Consider the following 20752-nt stretch of genomic DNA (forward strand, 5'->3'; position numbering starts at 1 on the left):
TTTACTTAGGTAACATACATAAGAATCCTCAATTAATACATGAGAGATCTAGACCTTAATTTAAACTTCCATTTATTTACATCATGCTGACTTTCCATTCTGCACCGTTAACCTCAATGGCACTATGCTTCTTCAAGTGTACAATGGGGATGGCAAGTGGTTCAACAAACTTCCTACCTAGATATGCAACTCTTCCACCTAGTTCCTCAAGTAGTAGTAACGCTTTTTTGGGTCAGCACCATCCTCAACTTTTCCTTCATTTTCTAATTCATTCAGCATATGCAATCATACATGATTTATTAGAAAAGCAACCAGTTATTTATTTCAAAAACAGCAAGGCCAATTCATCCGGTCATGTTAAAATCACAGGCAACACCTCCATTTTTCTATGATTTAAAGTATACATTATCTGTGGTCTAGAATATAAATGCTAATACAAAACCAAATCTGAGTTTATAAATCTAGGCTGAGATAAACTTAGAATAGCAGCTAAACTCTAAACAGCAAAATATATCTGAGGACTGAAGAGAAAAGCTGAAATAAAAAAAAATGGCTTACCACTGAGACAGTTCTTGCAAAAGACCTCTTTAAAATGTGTACAGGTTCACTGGTTTGCTGTTTGCCTTTTGAAGCACTGCCATCACTGGTTGGAAGTCTAAAGGTAGTAGACACACATAAAATTATGTTAGGAAGTCCAATGTCATTTTTTCCTTTTAAAGTATATTATACATTTTTGAATGGGAAAATAAATTATATATTTAAATTTTTTTGCCAGGTAAAATGCCAATACAGGGCTTTTTTGAAACATTTTTCCAAGCTAAACAAGGCTTTTAGCATATGGGCACTTCCTTTAAATCCTACCTTTGCAAGACTGAGTAGTAGAGGCTTTTTCCACTTGTTAGAGAACATATATAACTTATATAACATATAACTTGTATTCTCTAGTAATGCTACTATTAATGCTGTTATTTAAAAGTTATTCAACCAGTGAGTACCTAGGAGTAGTCCAATGCAACATGTTATGTTCGTAAAGCTACATATTACAAAGAGTAACTGTAACAGATTGCACATTGCATAAAAACCAAACAAACAAAAATCCCTTTTGGGGAAAAATAAGGTTTGTAACCATCTAGATTCATTAAGTGATTACTAGAAAGAAAGACAGGGAGATAGAATCACTATTCTAGACCATTTCCTTTGATTTTTTTACTGCTTAACAAATGACAACATTTTTTAGTGACGGTTTATATCCATTTGAATTCTTTATTCTAACAGTATTGCAGTAGTCTAGAAATAAATAAGACACACACACAGGCATATGCCTTTATACATGTTTAAATTATTGTAAGTTAAAATTTTTACATAATGTTAAAAATATAGTAAATATTTTTATATGAGCAAGTTATTATTTGGTATTTCAGCTAAAGGTGAAAATTTACCAACAGTATGGAATTTTCCAACTCATTTTATCAATCTTATGAGACTACAATATATCAACCAGGCCTGCATCTACAGTCCTCCCTATCTTCCTTGGAATCTCACTTCTCTAAGACAAATTTTATTCTTTTATAACATTCGAAATTAAAGAAAATCAGTGGATAGTTTTTTTTTAAGTCAGTAAAATATTGTTATTGGTATAATACAGATAATCTGAGTAATCAGGCAAAGTTTAAAATTAAGCCTGTGTGGAAAACGTTTAAAAACACACAAAATATTAACTGTTTTTCTTAAATATATTTATAGTTCTACTGGCATATTATAATTGCTGAATGCTTCAAATAATTTATCCCTATTATGCCGCATATTTTGTAATGATTCTACTTCATTATAGCAAAATAATAAACCATACTAATTCAGTATAAATATGCTAAATACCTGTATAATAACTGAGGTATCTGACCAGCATTAACATCTGTACCGTTATTTGATTTCTTTGAACTCTTGAACTGGAAAACAACCCTAAGAAGAGAAAACAATGACACCAAAAACAACATGATCATCACAGGAAATAAGAAATTTAAGAAACATATTTTCAAACCTTATGTCAATGAAAATGATTCACTCTTTTAAATAAAGAAAAGCAAAAAGGTATTTTCTAGATTTTCATTCTAGCTCTGAATGGGTTAGTCAGTAAAATGAAAGCACTGAACCCGTTTAGGACTCCTAAATGAGCAGCTGTCCTGTCCCTCCTAGCTCTCCAACTCAGCTTTCACCACAGCAGGAAACTTCTAAAATTTCTGCTTACAAGTAGTAGTATAATATCTGCTCGACTAGCTGCATGATAAGCTTTAGCCTCAGTGTGCCATGACATTCCAAGTCTGAATGAACAGTCTAAGAAAATCATACAGTCCAGAGTCAAAGTAGTCTCTTAGTTCTAAAGACGTTCTTAAGTTGAAGGGATGCACACAACAACAGATGTGATGTTTCTACAGTAGTCTCCTCAAATATTCAGCAACAGGTAATTCACCTCACAAATAAGTCTATTTCTTTCTTGGTCAGCTTTGTTATGAACTGACCTGCACTGAAATATATACTGTTATATAACTTCAACCGATTTCCAATAGTTTATGCTCAGGAGTAATCAAGAATAAACTGAATTTATCTTACAAATGATAGTCCTTTAGAATACATAAATCACAGTATTAGAATATTTGAAACGTTGGATTTAGAGTCAACAGGTTACAGGTCTGAATGTGGTTTTAACCACAAGTCTCTCAGGAAATAGCAAGTAATTTCACCTTTTTTATTTCTGTAGTCCCTGGAGTATAAAATGGGGCCAATAACTGCTTCACAAAGCTATTGAGGGCATCAAATCAGATAAAACATAAGAAAGTTTAACTGAAAAGTACTCTATACATGAAAGTTATTTTAAAACAGCAAAATTTCCCTATATTTTATTAAAATAGCACACATTGCTGAAGCTTTGAAATTTTAAACTGCTTTCTCATGCATTATCAAATTTAATATCACGTATCTACTTCTTTTTTACGGTTCCAAACTACTCATTATCCTTGTCACCTTCCTCTATATAATTGCTAATTTGGTAATCAAGCTCATAAACTATGTAATAACCAGAAATATATACAAATACTATCTGACAGGAGCAAAGTACAGTGGTCTTATTCTTTCCTTGTTCTGTCTAGACCTTAATTTGGCATGAGGTTACATGAATTTAATTTTTAGCAGTTATATCATGCTCTAGTCTTCCTAAGCTTTTGAATCCTGCTGAAAGTCCTCTGAGGTTTCAAAACAATATTCCTCTAACAAAAATAAGAATTGCTCAAGTAACACTTGGGCATTTACTTACCCATCATCTGTGGTAATAGACGCCTGCCCATGAGATCCACAGTCACTGCTGGGTCCTGACACTCGGGCCCATGCTACGTACCACCACCCAGCTTGCAGGAGAACAGGCTCATCAAACATCATTGCGTATTTTTCTCTGATAAAAAATTAGTGAGTCAAAGACAGTATTTTTTTACTTCTCTGTCACATATATTTATTTTTTCAAAATCCCTTATGAAGAAAAACATGAAACTAACTGTATTATAAAATTCTTATCAAACAACATTAAAAACACTCTAAGAAGTGTGGACGAGAACGCAAGCCAAGTATAGTAATTTGTGTTATGGTGATAGAATTACATTTCTTCCTCCTCTTGTTGAATTCTACAATATCCTTAAATGTTATAAAACTTTCATATTAAAATAAGATAGAATGTTTTAAACTGATGTTAAAAAACATGCAAATTTTGCTGGAAAATAAAAATCTGAACTTTAGTTTTAAAGCTCATTCATTCAGTTAAATAGTTTTGAGAGGCAGAATATTAAGAAAATGGCCCTGGAGTCAGGTGGCCTGGGTTCAAGGCCCAGCTCTGTGACCTGCTAGCAGGGCAACACAGGGCAAGTTACTCTATCCTCTCAGTACCTTAGCTTCTTCACCTGAAAACTGGGGTGAAAATAATATCTAGCTCATAGGGTTGTCCTGAAGATTGAATTAAGTCAGATAGGTGTTTGCAGTCTGTCACATAATATCTATACAAACATTATTAATTTAGAAGAAGAAAAAAAGACAATAAATAAGGGCATCTTCTAAAGGCTATAAACAAGTTAAAAAGTACTAGGTAACAGAGTGGAAGTAATGTTTATTGGTTGTAGCTGGAATTGAAAGAAGAAATAAAGGGCATTTAAAGAAACAGGAGAATGTCATGAAAAAATCTGTAGAGGTATGGAAGTACAAAAGAGGTCAGGAAATGGCAAGGTGTTCATTATCAATTTCATTAATGCATTAAGACAGCTACAGAAGAGTAGCAGTAGAAAGTCAAAAAAGATGCTGGATGTTATGGAAATCTTTTAATGCTCCCAATGCCTTAGGAGTCTGGGCTTTGTACACGAGCTAATGAAGAAATCCTAGATGATTCTCTATAAATGAAACTGTGCTTTATATTTTCAACTCAAACTCATATGGTCAAAAACAAATGGTAGCCAGACACAGTGGCTCATTCCTGTAATCCCAGCACTTTGGGAGGCCGAGGCAGGAGGATCACTTGAGGTCAGGAGTTTGAGGCCAGCCTGGCCAACATGGTGAAACCACATCTCTACTAAAAATACAAACATTAGCCGGGCTTGGTGGCATGCACCTGTAGTCCCAGCTACTCAGGAGGCTGAGGCATGAGAATCGCTTCAACCTGGAAGGCAGAGGTTGCAGTGAGCTGAGATCACTCCACTGCACTCCAGCCTAGGCCACGGAGTGAGACTCTGTCTCAAAATAAAAATAAATAAATAAATAAATACAGCAAATGACAATGGCACCTTAAGGCTTTGCTGAAAATTAATCAATTAGCCTTCTTAGATTTTTCCCTAATATTCATTTGTATAAAACACTAAAGGTTACTAAAAAAAACTTGCGACATTAGTTAATGCCTAAGAAACAGTCAAAATTTTCTTTAGATTCACTCTTTCATTTTCAAAAGTATTTCTATCTTGGATAAGCAAAGTCAGTATCTTATGATCATTCTTGTTTCTGAAAATATACATTTTCACTACCAAAAAAACCTACAAGGTTTTAACATAGTTATTGTTGGGAAACATAGCACACTATTACTACTATGAAGCTCAGTTTATAATTTTTCTTATCATAATATTCCTTGCTTCAAAACAGGGAATACTGATCATAACACAATGTTGAGATAATTCTTAGGATTACATACAAAGGGCTGATAAAGTGTAAGTATCCTCCTACTTAATGAAGCTTCATAAATAAACATACTAATTTTTATAAACTCCCAAAAGCTTTCAGTAAAGCTGCTCACCTCCCCAAGTGTGTTATTATCAAGTATATTCTACCAGCATGATGTCAGAGTACATGGGTAATCTGAATTATGGCCAAATATGACCACTTGACACTAATTACTTATTGCCTGTAATGCTAGGAATAATAAATAACTGTATTATTACTAGAACACTAACATACTAGGTATTCCGTAAGAGATGCATGAAAATAAAGGTGTGTAAAATATATGCATATTTCTATTTTTATCTTCAATATTGAAACAATTGAATTAACTTGTGAAATAAATTTATGAAGTGTATTATTAGTTTTAATTCAGCATTTTTGAAAGCAATACTTACATTGCTTAATATATAATTTCTCAAGCATTTGATATTCATAGCAGATTTAAAACTTCCTTTTAAAGTATGTTTATTCATTTATAATAAATTTTTAATATTAAGTATGCAAGAGTTACAATGAATAATGCACAAATTATTTACCTAGCAGCACAGTCATAAGCCAATACATCAGTCTCTGCAAGAAGGTCACCATCAGTTTCATGGTCTCCTCCATCAGGACCCAATTCAAACAGCTAAGGAAAGGAGAAAGATAATCATTTATATAAACCAGCTATACAAATCTGATGAACAATGTGTTCATAATTTTGTGCATGATCAATGTATGCTGGACCATACCAAATGTAAAAATCAGAGTACCTGCTTTTTAACATTATTATGTGAAATACACAAATATATGTATTTAAAATAAGAAACAAGGTTTTATGGCCTACATTAATCTCTGTTTTCCTAATTTATATATTTATCTATTTATATCAAATGCTCTAAATAGTTCTATACAAGTTTTGTACATGACATAAGCATATGAAAAAGGTGAGAGTACTCAACCAAAAAATTTTAGCTAAGTGAGTTTCTCACTAAGTGAGATTCTACCTCATTTAGAATGGGGTAGCTTCATCACTTACTAGCTGTGAGATCCTGGGACCTAGTTTCCTCATCCATAAAAGGTGAGTGGATACTAACAGTTCCCATCTCACGGTACTTTTAAAAATTCAGTGAATACTGTAGAATTCTTAAAAAAATAAATAAAAAAGGGTAGAAAAATATTAGCTACACAGAAAGAAGAGCAATGCAAGAATTCTTAAAAACAATAGGTAACAAAATATAGTTCGAAGTAATATGGCATGAGAAAAAGATAGATAAAAAGCATGAAAAAAATGACTCTTAAAAAAGAGGGGACGATCCTCTGGGTAAGAAAAAAAAAACAGAAAAAATATCCAATAGAAAAAGGTTATGAAATTAAGTGAAAATAAGAATTATGAGGAAGAGGCCTTTCCTCTCGATAATTATGGCAGGTTAATTGCAAGAGAGGCAGATAAAGATTAAAATGCAAAATTATATGCTAATGACTTAGAAATCTTTCTCCAGCTCAGCTCTTACTCTCAACAGTCATTGGATTCCCCTCATCCTACTAGTTCTATACCTTCCTCCTGCCTTCTCTGTTCTGGTTAATGGTACTTTCATTCACCTAGTCTCTCAGATAAAAAGTCTGAAATAGGCCAGACCTGGTGGCTCACGCCTGTAATCCCAGCACTTTGGGAGGCTGAGGCAGCCAGATCATATGAGGTCACAAGTTTGACACCAGCCTGGTCAACATGGTGAAACCCCATCTCTACTAAAAATACACAAATTAGCTGGGTGTGGTGGCACATGCCTGTAGTCCCAGCTACTCCGGAAGCTGAGGCAGGAGAATTGCTTGAACCCAGGAGGCAGAGGCTGCATGCAGTGAGCCAAGATGGCATCACTGCACTCCAGTGTGGGCTACCAAAGAGATTCTGTCTTAAAACAAAATAGTCTGAAATAATCCTTTTTCATTTCTCTGCCATTACTGTTTCTATTCTCTTACTGGTACCAAAGCTTGTCAATTCAACCATATCCCCTATTGCTGGCTGGAATATTTCAACAACTATTTAGTCTTATCTCCATTCTTTCCTTCTTCTAACCCATTTTCCACAAAGTTGAGGATTTTTGCAATTGTTTCATGACCCTTAGTACCCTTATAAAAATATCTTATCAGAATACTTTCTTAATCTAAAAATTATTCCTTGGTTTCTCATCTCCTCCACAGCATGATATGAAGGTTCTTAATAATGTATCCCTAACCCGACTCCTGTATTTACATTCAACAAATATTTTTGAACACATACTGTATGCCAAGCACAGTTCTGGAAATTGGGCATAAAGGGGCAAGCAATACGAACAAAGAATTGGGGGCTATTGGGAGTAAGTCTATGGTTGGTAATTGAATTTAGTTTTAAATAGGCTTACCAGGGAATGAAGCTCTGAAGGTGATGGGGAAGTGGGCTATGTAGGTGCTGAAGTGAAGAGAGCTGTAGTTAAGAGGAAACAGCAAGTGAAGAGGTACTGAGATTTGACTGTGCCTGGAATGTCTGAGGAACAATAAGCAGGCAGGTGTCACCAGATTAGAGTGAAACAACTAGTGGAACAAAAGGTCAGAGAGGTGATGACAGCCAGTTCTGATGGGGACTTTGTAGGTCCTTCTAAGGCCTTTGGTTCTCATTTTAACATAGGAAGACACTACAGGATTCTGAAGAGACAATGACGCAATCTGTTGTACATTTTAAGAGAATCACTCCGCCATACTGAGAACAGAATAAATGGGGTGAGGACAGACACAAAACACAAGTTGGGAGGCTGTTGTAATAATTCAGATGAGAATAGCTGTGGCATGACCCAACCTGATACCAGTGGCAGTTTTCAGAAGTGGTTAGATTCTGGATTTATTTTGAAAGTGGAACTGACAATATTTGCTGCCAAGGAGATGTGTGTAAAAGAAAGAGTGGAATCAAGGATGACTCCAAGATTTTTGGCCTGAGGAAACAGAAGAATGAAGTTAACTCCATGCTGAGTCAGTTACCTCGGATGGGGAAGAACATGAGGATAGCAGGTTTAGGCAGATCATCAGAAGCACAGTACTGAATACGTTACCTCCAAAATGCCTATCAGACAGTCACGTGGAGACACAGCATAGGCTGTTGTACATATTGGTTTAAAGGTCAGAGAAGAGGTTGGTAAGTTTAAAAGTCATTAGAGATAAATGTCCATGACGCTAGACCACTATGAGGAAGAGAATATTTTTAAAAGATGTCAAAAACTGAGTTCTTGGCACTCCAACATTTACAGGTCGGGAAGATGATGAGCAACCAGCAGGAGGCTAAGAAAAGCAGTCAGTGGGACAAAAGGAAAATGAAGTGTGGTGTCCTGGGGACAAGGGAAGAAAGTATTTCAAAGAAGAGCTCAATTGGGTTAAATTCAGCTGACTGGTTTAGGAAGATGAGAGCTGAGGCTTGACTACCGAATTTAACAATATGAAAGTCATCAGTGTCCTTGACAACAGCAATGTCAGTGGTGGGGACAAAAATCTGACTGGAGTAGATTCAAGTAGGAATGGTGAGAGAGAGAATGGAGACAGAAAGTATAGAAAGAATATGTACAGAGACTAGCTAGGGGGATAGTCCAAGACAAACAGCTTTGCCTAGGGTAGTGGTAGAAGTGTTTTTTTTTTTTGTGGGGAAGACAGAGATATAGGAGGCCTATCAAGAAAAATGTCTAGGTTTCTGGCCTATGTGTCAAGCATATGGAGGATGGTACTAATCATGAGAGAGAGAGAGAGATCAGTGGAAGAGCATGAATTCAGTTGAGATATTATGACTGATAACTGATGTGCCTTTAACATATTTACATGAAAATGCATCAAAGAAGTCTGAATTGGAGATACAAATTTGGGGATTATGGTATGCTGATGCCTATTAAAACTTTGGGCTTAAAAGAGAATACATATGAGAATATGTGAGGAGCCTAGGGCTAGGTCTTTGAGGAACTCCTACATTCAGTGGCCAGGTGGAAGGGAATGAACCTACAAAGAGATAGAAGAAACAACTAGAGGTATGAAAACAAAACAAAAAAATAAAGAAGGGCTTAACAAATGTATACATTACAGAGAGGTAAAGGGAGGGGGAAAAAAGACTGACTACTGTTGAAAGGCCTTAGTCCACTCACTGGATAATTGAATACAAAAGGCAAGATCATTTCCAGAGGACAGGAGGAGTGAGGTAGAATTTGAGTTTGAAAAAGAAAAATAAGGCCAATATAAAAACAACATATATGGAAGGCCTCTATAATTCTACATACCACAGTGTTTGAAGATAAGGTCCACTATGTTGTTCACTATTGCGAAAATAAAAAATCTCTTAGAGCTAGAAAAAATACATCCTCCTGATGAGCTTATTAGACGTTGTCAAGTAGAACGACATAACACATTGAGGTTGCTTCTCTAACGTGAGGATGAATCCAGACATCCTAAAATAACCACCTTAAAGCAGTCGCACTGAAAAGCACCAAACTACTGTTTTTCTTATTATCAAAATACATGTGCTACAAGCGTTCTTAATCATTATTCTATCACTATACTCCATATACCTACAGGAGCTTTAAATTTTTACTTTATTCATTCTTACATTATCTGCTTTTTTAGCGTATGTATTCCAACTATAACCAGAAATAAGCAAATATTTCTTTAAGTTTGTCAGTTCTAGTTGAGCCTCCATGGGGAATGTCCTTGGAAACCATCATTATGAAGAAGAGTGTTAACATATTGGTATCATTTTTAGATATTATTGAGAGAACTAAGAAAATACCTCCTGAACAGATGACATTTAATTGAGATTTTTTTATGAAGCCTGCTATTGAAATCCAGGCAGAAACTAGTTTTTTCTTTCACTTTTAGGACAAAATCAGGTAATTTGAGAAGCAGAACCTTCAAGCTATTAGTGGATATTCAAAGAATGAACATATACTTTGTTTAGGATGATTGTTGGCCCTTTTGGACACGAATAGGTGTAGTGAACATATGACTCTCGATGATTTTTAGTTTGCCTATCAGATGGAATCCTCCCCTAACACTATCGCTCACTCATACCTGGTCTCCACTCCTGGGGTGAAGATGTCTGTTTACATAGTATTTGGCATTAAAAATGCTCACAACTTTTTAGCTACATCAAAATGTCCCTAAACAGTTGTGCCTCCTCTGTCATTAAAATGGCTATAAGAAAGTAGCCACATAAACAGGCGCTGGTATTGCCAGGCCAGCAGAAGTTCCATACAAAGGACTGAGATATAGCCTTTTTTCAGTAGTAAATTGTTGAAAAATAATTTTCTTTTCATTTCTTCCCTTCTTACAGAATTTTGATTTTTAATGAATTACTAATGTAGTATTACTGTATTTGATTTTAGCAATGTTTTCTCTATCCCTTTTAAAAAAGAAGCATTAAAAGCAACAAAATAAACCAAGTTAAAAAGGAAAAAAAGAGACATTAAATAATAAAATAATAAATTAAGTACAAATCAGTATCTTCAAACAAAAAAGGGCAACACTGTTGATGAACTTTACCTTAATTTTAGCAGTATATTCTCCTCTACCTCCAAACAGACCAAGACCACCAAGTAAAATATCAGTGTCGGCACTGAAACGTATAGCTTCCACTGAATGAGCAGAATAACCCCAGCCTCCTCCATGACCTAGAATATATAAATCATAATCTGTTTTAAAAGATCCATATATATTTCAGCTGTAAGACAATATTTCCTAAACCTAAGTATACATACTTTCAAACCTGTTTACCACACTATAATCTTCTTTAGAATAAACCTTCATTACTGCTTGAGTCTCTTCCTCTGTACTTGCAACACCCATTTTTAAGTCCTGCATAGCTGCCAAGGTATCAAGACAACCTAAAAATAAATAAACAAAATTTAATTCCTGGAAATCAAAATGTCCTATGGTATTGATGACATTAAATGCTATAGGGGATAAATTAAAATAAATAATTTTCTTCATTTAATGGAAGAATGCTTAAAACCAATACAAATTCTCCCTTGTCTGATTAATGATCATATTTAAACATGCCATATGACAACCTTTTACAGAAAACTGGATCTCTGAAAAGTTGAAATCACTTAACCTTTGAATTCTTACAAGGTTCTTCCTTTTATGAAACTCTCCAAATTAGTTTGATTCTTAAAGTATTACTTGAGGAAGACACATTAGTGTCACAGAACCTTAATCAACGCTAGTTTTGGGTGTCTATAATGGAAACCAAAATGAAATTTGAGAAAAAAGAAACAAAGAGTTATATTTATGATCTAGTAATTATATTTAGGAATATGATTTCACAACTGCAAGTGCTAGAGTCTTAAAATGAGTCTTTTTAAGGATCATTTTTAAAAGCAACAAAACACATAGTTATGTAGAGTGATATAAAGTTTCCAGCTACAAAATAAGTATGCTGCAAAAACATTGTATCATATCTTTAAAAGTTTATACATTCAAGTTGAGCAAAAACATTATTTTTAAGGGTCTACCTCTGGGAAAATTAAACAAATGCACATACATAAATCTTTGATGGTGTTAGTACAGGTCTCAGGTATTGTTTTCTGTGGAATTAGCCTCTTAGAGGATTTAACTTATTTTGTATATTATTATTATTTAACAAACAAGACAGAATTATATATAAATTTAAATACTCTAAAAAAACCCCTGGATAGCACACATTTATGTGAATTAATGGTACATCAAATGGCAACCCTACCTAAAATGTGCAAAGCTGCATGAGATCGGGTAGTGAGGGCCCTTGATCCTGTTGGCAAGGCAAGTTCAGGACTTAGAATACTACATCTGGACTGCATGTCTGCTGCAGAGGGAAGCCTGGCATCAGCAACCACTGCATTGTAACACCACAGCTCTCTAGTATTTGGTCGAAACCTTTAAAGAAAAAGAATAATTACAGCACCTGGTTTTGTTTTAAAAAAAATTCCTAAAACATAACTGATGATACAAAGAGAATAAATAATACAGTCAGCTCAAAGAGGACAAATATAGCTCATTATCTTCTGGATCTAAGCTAAACATATAAAAAAACTACATCACTAAAAATGAAATAATTTGAAAACAGTAATGTAGATTATAATACTTTAAAAATACAGCAACTGACTGTATACTTAAAGTTTTGATACATACATATAAATATGAAACTCAACAAATACCCCATTAAAACAGTTTAAAGACAAAGGACAAGTTGAAGAAAAATCTGAAGTGCACATGTGAGACAAAGCTACAATATCCTCAACGTATAAGAGCTAGAAACAATCAATCCATAGCAAAAATGGGCAAGGACATGGAATGCTATCCACAGAAAGGAAGCACAGACAGAATGGATGTGGATGTTCAACCATATGAACAAACAGTAAAAACCAATAAAAAACTATTAGGAACCCACAATATCTTCATCATCCCATTTCTCTTATCTCTTTTGTAACAAAAACTTCAAAAAGCTATCTCCACTTCCTGACCTCTTTTAGGGGTGGGGAAGTGAGGGATGCAAGCTGTTGTTTAATAAATATAGAGTCTCAGTTTTCCGAGGAAAAAAAAGTTCTGATGATCTATTTCACAATAACATAAATACACTAAACACTACTGACTGCAGACTTTCAAAATGATTAAGATGGTAAATTTTACATTGTATTTTTACCACAATTAAAAATTTTTTAATTATTTTTCAAAAGCCTTTGGAGGAAAATAAATTATATCATGGTAGCTTCTATAATTAGTAGCATTAACATTATTGCATTATTGCTTTTGGGAAGTCTTGATCTCATTGTTCAGGTGATCATTCTTTTCTCTCTAGTTGCTTCTAAGATTTTCCCTCCGTCTTCAGTGTTCAACAGTTTCACTAACTCTCTTGATGGTAAATAATGGAAACATATAGTTTCTAATATCCATGGATTCAAATCTCTTTTTGGTTCTGGAAAATTCATGGTAAGGGACAAGAAGAGACTAGAAATTATCTGCACCCCCCACCAAGCCCCACCCGCTCCAGATGAATGCATATTTGACTACTTCCTCTATTCTGTGTTTACTTTAACTCCAAATACAAAATTCACTGTTTCTTCTACCCCTTCCTTTTCATGTGCAACATGTGGATTCAGTAAGCCTAATCAAAACCTTACAAGAATGTGACCACATCCTCTAATTTTTTCTTTTCCCTTTCTCCTCCTGCTCGCTTTTCCTCTTTAAATGCTGAAGCCCTCAAACCTCTTCAGAAAAAGTACAGGGCACAGATCGTCTGTGGCTTGTCTTTTCTTCCCAGGCATCTTCTCAACCTTGGCAAAATAAGCTTCTAAAGTGATTGAGACTTACTTCAGTCATTTTACAATTCTGTGAGCCTATCTTTTAACTCAGCAATTCTACACTGTAAAAACTAGCTTACGGAAATACTCCCACATGTGTATAAAATTCTGTATGTAGATACCTGTGTATTTGTTCACTGTAGCATTGTAGGTAATACTGTAATATTAAAAAAATCTAAAATGTTCACTGATGGGCAAACAGTTAAGTATACTTGGTATATCCAGACTATAGAATTCCACAATTTTAATAATGAAGCTGTTCTTTAAATACTGACTTGGAAAGATCTCTAAATTATTTTTGAGCAAAAATCTAACTTTTAGAGTAGGAATGTCTTTATTTACATAAAAAGAAAAATACATGCATTTTAAAAGGTGGCAGACAATATAAATCAAACTTCATACTTGTGATCCACAGAGAAGGCTAGTGGGATTTGGTATTGGAAAAGAAACAGATATAGAGTATGACCATCCTTTTTCCTGTATGTATTTTTGCTTTGTTTTTTTGTTTTGTTTTTTTTTAAATAACACAAATTCACATATTATTTGTGTAAATTTGTATGTGGGAAATAAAATAGGTGTTCTTAACATTTATCTGCTCTTTATAGATGTTTCAAATTACTCAGGCAAAGTTTGCTCCTGAAGAATATAAAAGGAAGCAGATGCAGGCCAGAAGGAAAGTCAAAGGAAGCTAATATTGGATGTGCAATGCATACGATAATTGTAAAGTATAAGTGTCCCACCGAGAAACACAAAAGACACAAACCAGCCAGAAGTCAGCATAACAGAAATTCTGATCCTGATTTAAAGAAAAATACCTCTCAGCTGTTTCACCAAAACATCTCTTAATCTTTGTTTTCCAGCAATGGAGAAATTGATCAAGGAGCTGGCAAGGCATCTGAGATCATCTGTCCCACTGCTACCACCGTAAGTGAAAAAGACAAGATTCGACCAGCTAAATATCATACTTCAGAGTTCTGTTAAGACCCCAGGGAAATGGTTCTATTTCAAGTAAGTTTTTGCCATTAGACTTAGTTATACTGTTACTGCTAACTTAGTGAACGCATCCAGAAACAGATTCCATACTGCCAATTTTAATTTTTGTTTTGTTAATGCAAATTTACTTCTTTTAAAAATAAAACATGTAAAAACTACAAAACAATAAAACATCAATTTATACCTAAGTCCAAACCAGAGCCTGCTCTTTGGTAACTAAGTCTCTTGAACACTGACTTCTAATCAGTAAGTAACTGCAGCCAATTCTATCTTTACATCTGTTCTCCTCTCTATCCCCTCCATTCTATCCCACTGTGACCACTCTAACTTTGGTTCTTAATACCTTATGTCTGCCTAAGAATGATCACAAAAGACCACTCACCCATAGTCTCTTGTTATTTCATCTACCCTGCACGATGCTGCCAGGGAGATGTAATTGATTTGAGATGTACTCAACTCAATACTGGCCACTATGCCTTCTCATAAAATGCCCAAATAAGAGAGTAAGCTGGCCAGCAACCTGGGAAGTGCAGCAGTCTCTTCACTCTGAATGCAAGCCTCATGATTAATCTCTATTTTGGAACAAGGAAGAAAATTACCAAGGAGTTGGCAAGGCATTTGAGATAGTCTACCCCATTGCTACCACGTAGCCTCTCAGAACTTGGCTGTCTGATGAGAATGCAAGCAGGCATGGGTAGAAGAAGGAGGACAGTGAAAAAGCTTCCTCACTCTCCTCACTCACACCACTTCAACTTTTCAACTTACTGGAATCTTGCCCACTAAGGCCAGCCGCAAAAGGAAAGAAGTACTCAGCCCTGTGATGAGACACTGTGGTGATGGCAGGGTACATCTCCTATTAGTATCCAAAGCTAGAAACCCGAAGAAGGGTAACTTACTTATTCATTTTGTATATAAAGCACCACAATAAATTTTAAACACATGCAATTCTTGAGTCTCTTTTGTGCTCTATTTATCTCTACGTTTTAATAATTCCCAGAGTGCATATAATCCTGTATATTTCTCTACCAATAAGAGTATTTTTTAATGCACATTTCTAAAGGGCAAGCTCAATTATCTTCTTTGTTCTTTATTGTCTTTAGCATAATTTCCTCCTCATAGTAATAATTATGAGAACAAAAAATAGAATGAATTATATACAATATAAACAGGATTGATGACAGACTAAAAATAACAACAGAACTCTCAACAGTAAAATTAATAATTATAATGATAATAGCAAACACTTCTATGGCACCTACTATGCACTGTGTAGTACTAGCATCCCCATGTCGTAAATGAGAAAACTGAGGCACACAGTCAAAGTAATTTCTCCAGGGTGACACAAAAAGCAAGTTGTGGAGCTCGGATAAACCTAAGTAGTGTTGCTCAAAATGCATGCTCTTAGCCACTATGCTATACTATAAAGGTCCCTGTGAATCACTGAGACAGAATTGCAGTTATTAGATAAACAGGAGAGTACTCATGTGTGAAAAGTCCACCTGTAAATATAGTTTATATTACCATAAGAGTATAACAGCATCAAAACTTATTTACTACTGTTTTATAAACTGAGATGCTTACCTCCAAATTACATCATATACAGGATCAAGACACACACCAAATCCTTGCAGATCCTCTTGTTCTGAGTCATTAAAAGTTTTACAACTCCCATCCACTTTATTTATCAGAAGGCATTTAAATGGAGGGGGTTCTGATATAGAAGCAGGTACCAAGCCTTAAGAAAAAAACACTTATATATAATTTTAATATATATTACCTTTTTTAATTCCCCAAAACCCATAAAGTAAGTAATATCATCTTCATTCTCAGATGAATAAGCGGAGAACGAAAGAGGCTAAGTAATAAAAAATCTTTAAGTGGGAGAATTAGGAGTAAAACCTCAACATGTCTAAATCCACAACACAGGCTCCTACTCTCTTGCTATACGACTCTATTATATAATTATTCACAGTATCATGGACACAGTATAGATTGATACGTTGGTCTTCGTGAAACTTCAAAGTTTGATTTATATAACCTCCCATAGAAATTAATTTCTAACATTTATTTAGCAAGAAACAATACATAAAAATCTCTTACTCCAATATGGATTTTATCCTACTAGAATTTAGTTTATAGTTCTACCACTGTCTAGCTCACGAATACTGTGGTTTCCAGATCTCCCAATTATTCCATTCTTTCAGCACACAGACACATATAAACACAGACATTTACAGGCTTTATTTAAATTTCTTTGACCAGAAAGAAAACAAAAAGCTATAAAAGTATATTTCATTATAGGGAAAGAAAAACCGTTTACTATCAATCAAGACGAGTTTGGAAGGGGCATTTGTTTATTTTTGGTATTACCTATTATGTGTTTACTGGCAAAAATTTCTGATGTAGCAAGTACATGAGAATTAATAAGTGCTTCATCAATTCGTAAAAAAGTCTGGTCCCCACTTGCACCTATCCAAGTAGCTTTTCTTCCATATTTTGATCCAATGTTAGGCATAGGAGCTGGCTTTGCATTCCAATATGGCACATCCAAAATTGGTCTGCCCAGTTGTCCTTTCTAAAAGATTAAATAAACCATATTAACAATATTGCTGTGTAAACAATCTAATTTTCATAAAGTTAAGGAGGCAGTAGATAAAAATCACTCTGTGAAACCTTATTTTTCACCAATTGTTAGTTTGGGTTTTTAAAATAAATTCAATATATAAGAAATTTGGACCAAACATGTATAAAGTAATAAAATAATTTCTATTATTCCTGGAAAGTCTTATAAAGTGCATTATTTAAAAAAAAAAGTTTGAAATATTTTCCACGCAAGAAGTATCTCCAAAATACTTTGTCTTCACCTACATTTAAATGAAAAGTATGATAAATATACACAATATGTTAAAATATTAGTATTCCAAATTATTCATTTAAAAAGTCACTTTGACATAAGTTGATAGTATAAAAGAAAGTCACTATTGAACTCATATAACCAGAGAATATTCAAGTAAAAAGACCAAAATAAATACTGGAACTGTGAATACAATTAGAAAAATATATAATGTTGTTTTCACATGGTATGTCCCTAAGTTATTTCATTTATGTTTTAAAACAAACAGCACAACCAATGGCAAGGTATCATGTTTTAAGCAAATAACTATTAACCACTTTAAAAGTATGGCTGTCTATAAGGACCTGGTCAGGTAAGAGTTTAATTTAAAAAGTAATAGGAAGTTTCTCACTAGTAAGCCTGTAGCTGAAAAAGAATAAAAGAATGATGACACTGACTCAGTAGACATTCCTCCACCCCTGGCTCAGGACCTCTCTCCCCCAACAGCATTCTGGAACAAGGGAGCCTGGAGCACTGCGAACACTCTGGTCACGTTCTCATCCAACCACCAGGTAGCACAGCGAGAAAACACAGCCACAAACTAACTGTGGAAGTAACTGAGCTTCAATCCCTGGACAGAACCAGGAAAGGAAACATGGCAAGCACATGATTAGAGAAGCAGTCAAAACATTCAACATTTATTTCTCACCCTCTTTTAAGATCTGTCCTCATTTTTTGACAAAGAAAAATAAGACAGCATAAAAATGTAAACAGAGGCCAGGTGCTGTGGCTCATGCCCATAATCCCAGCACTTTGGGAGGCCAAGGTGAGAGGATCACTTGAGGTCAGGTGTTTGAGACCAGTCTGACCAACATGGGAAACCTCGTCTCTACTAAAAATACAAAAATTAGCTGGGTGTGGTGGTGCGCGCCTGTAATCCCAGCTGCTCGGGAGGCTGAGGCATAAGAATCACTTGAATCTGGGAGCCAGAGGTTGCAGTGAGCTGAGATCATCACACCACTACACTCTAGCCTGGACGACAGAGCGAGACTCTGTCTCAAAAAAAAAAAAAAAAAAAAAGGTAAATAGTGAGCAAAATACATCACATTCAGGGATATATTCTGCTTTTGGAGGAAAAATAAATTCTTTTCTTTTTCATTGATCTTTTTCATTGACTATTGAAATAAATATGTATTCCCTTACTACCAACTAACATGAAGAAAAGCAGTCCAAAAATGTGTTAGATATCTGCACAACCCCGTAAAGACTCAGAATGTGGTTACAAATAAGCTACATTTAAATTCATAAAAGCTCACAACTAGGACTGCTGCGACTGGAGGACAATGACTGTCTGGCTTCAAATCTTATCACTCACATAACCACCTCAAAAGACACAAAAACATGCTGTGCAAACAAATCTACAGGTGACTCAAACCTTCAGCAGTATAAGGAGACAGCGGGTGTCATGATCTTTATGCTTCCTGTAAGCAGAAGCCAAATTCCAAGAGTTCTCTCCACCCGCCTGCTACTGCAAACCTGAGCATGTGCACAACATGAAAGGGGAAGTTCTTGGCCGGGCGCGGTGGCTCACGCCTGTAATCCCAGCACTTTGGGAGGCCGAGACGGGCGGATCACGAGGTCAGGAGATCGAGACCATCCTGGCTAACCCGGTGAAACCCCGTCTCTACTAAAAAAAAACACAAAAAACTAGCCGGGCGAGGTAGCGGCGCCTGTAGTCCCAGCTACTCGGGAGGCTGAGACAGGAGAATGGCGGGAACCCGGGAGGCGGAGCTTGCAGTGAGCTGAGATCCGGCCACTGCACTCCAGCCTGGGCGGCAGAGCGAGACTCGAGCGAGACTCCGTCTCAAAAAAAAAAAAAAAAAAAAAGAAGAACAGAGGCGTGTGGAGAAGTTAGAAAAAGCACAGGGAAACACATCCCTCCAAAGAGAAAGTTAACCTTCAATGCCAAAATACTAAATATGGATCCGAAATTTAAGGATCAGAGCACCAACTAAAGGCAAAGGAACTTGAAAGTAAGCAGGACCATTCCTCACCCATCAGACTGGCACAAATTAAAGGTACCACAACACATTCTGTTGGCAATTCTGTGGAAAACAGGCAATCTCATACACTGTTAGTGTGAAAGCAAAATACAAGAGAATTGTTAATATCTCACAAAACTACATAGGCATTAACCTTCAACCCAGTAATCTCACTTCTAGGAATTTATCTCAAAGATACACCTCGAACAATATTCATTACTATCATTGCAAAGTATTGGAAACCATGTAAATATACCAACATAAGAAACTGAATGAATAAACTATCATATATATACACAATGGAGTATTCGATGGAGGTAAAAAAAAAAAAAATGAAGAGCTTATGAACTGATATGGAGTGATTTCTAGGAGATATACTGAAGCGAAAAGAGCAAAGTGCAAAAGAGCATATACAGACTACTAGCTTTAAAAAATGAGAAAGGGGAAATACATATATTTATGTACAGTCACATGTCATTGTATTACACCCATTAATGACAGGGATATGTTCTGAAATACGTGTCATTAGGTGATTCTGTGATTGTGCGAACATCAGAGTGGACCTACACAAACCTAGACGGTATAGTCTACTACACACTCAGGCGATATGGTGTAGCCTATTGCTCCTAGGCTACCAACCTGTACAGCATGCTGGTGTACTAAACACTGTAGGCAACTGTAACCCATTAGTATTTCTGTATGTAAACACAGAAAAGGTATAGTCAAAGTACTTATTATAATCTTATGGGAACACCTCAGCATATGCATGCAGTCCATCACTGACCAAAATACTGTTATGCAGTGCGTAACTGTGTATACGCATACATACATACATAGATACACACAGGTAAAACAGTGTGTGTGCATGCTTATATATCTTCACCAGAAGAAACACAAGAAGAATAAACTGTAAAACAATGGCATTTATTACCTCCAAGTGTGGAGTGAAAGGTGTGGGGAGGCAGGAATGTCAAGGATATGGGAGGAAGTAACACCTCTGAGTATACAATTTTTGTATAACTTAACTTTTAGCAACATGTAAATGTTCTATATATTTAAAAAATGAAATAAAATTCAATCAAAGGACAGGGTGAGGGGAATCTTAAACTGAAACAAATGAGCCCCACTCTGTTCCAAAGGAATCACAGTTTCCACTAAAAGGGAGTGAGAGAGAGAATCCAGGCCACACACGGACAGTGCTTGACTATACACCTTCAGACTTGGGGTGGGGAGCAGGTGGGAGGGGAAGGCGCAAGAATGACCTTTCAGTAAATTTGGTTTTTTAAACTTGTACAGGCAAAGCAAATGTAAAACTATTTTAAACATATTTG

At 35.4% G+C, this 20752-nt stretch overlaps 1 protein-coding gene across 1 annotated transcript in view; it reads right to left on the reverse strand.

Annotated features, from left to right (window-relative positions):
• Window positions 1-20752, reverse strand: part of MYCBP2 (MYC binding protein 2, E3 ubiquitin protein ligase) — a 282706-nt gene that overhangs the window by 142225 nt on the left and 119729 nt on the right. Inside the window, exons 22-30 of the mRNA XM_025364179.1 lie at window positions 16917-17121; window positions 16128-16281; window positions 11957-12129; window positions 10974-11099; window positions 10759-10886; window positions 5772-5863; window positions 3308-3442; window positions 1876-1959; window positions 559-655 (exon numbers count right to left, since the gene is read on the reverse strand). Of these exons, the coding sequence (XP_025219964.1) occupies window positions 559-655; window positions 1876-1959; window positions 3308-3442; window positions 5772-5863; window positions 10759-10886; window positions 10974-11099; window positions 11957-12129; window positions 16128-16281; window positions 16917-17121 (1194 nt within the window). The remainder of the gene's footprint in view (window positions 1-558; window positions 656-1875; window positions 1960-3307; window positions 3443-5771; window positions 5864-10758; window positions 10887-10973; window positions 11100-11956; window positions 12130-16127; window positions 16282-16916; window positions 17122-20752) is intronic.

The sequence above is a fragment of the Theropithecus gelada genome, chromosome 17, assembly GCF_003255815.1.
Source record: "Theropithecus gelada isolate Dixy chromosome 17, Tgel_1.0, whole genome shotgun sequence".
Taxonomy (NCBI): Eukaryota; Metazoa; Chordata; class Mammalia; order Primates; family Cercopithecidae; genus Theropithecus; species Theropithecus gelada.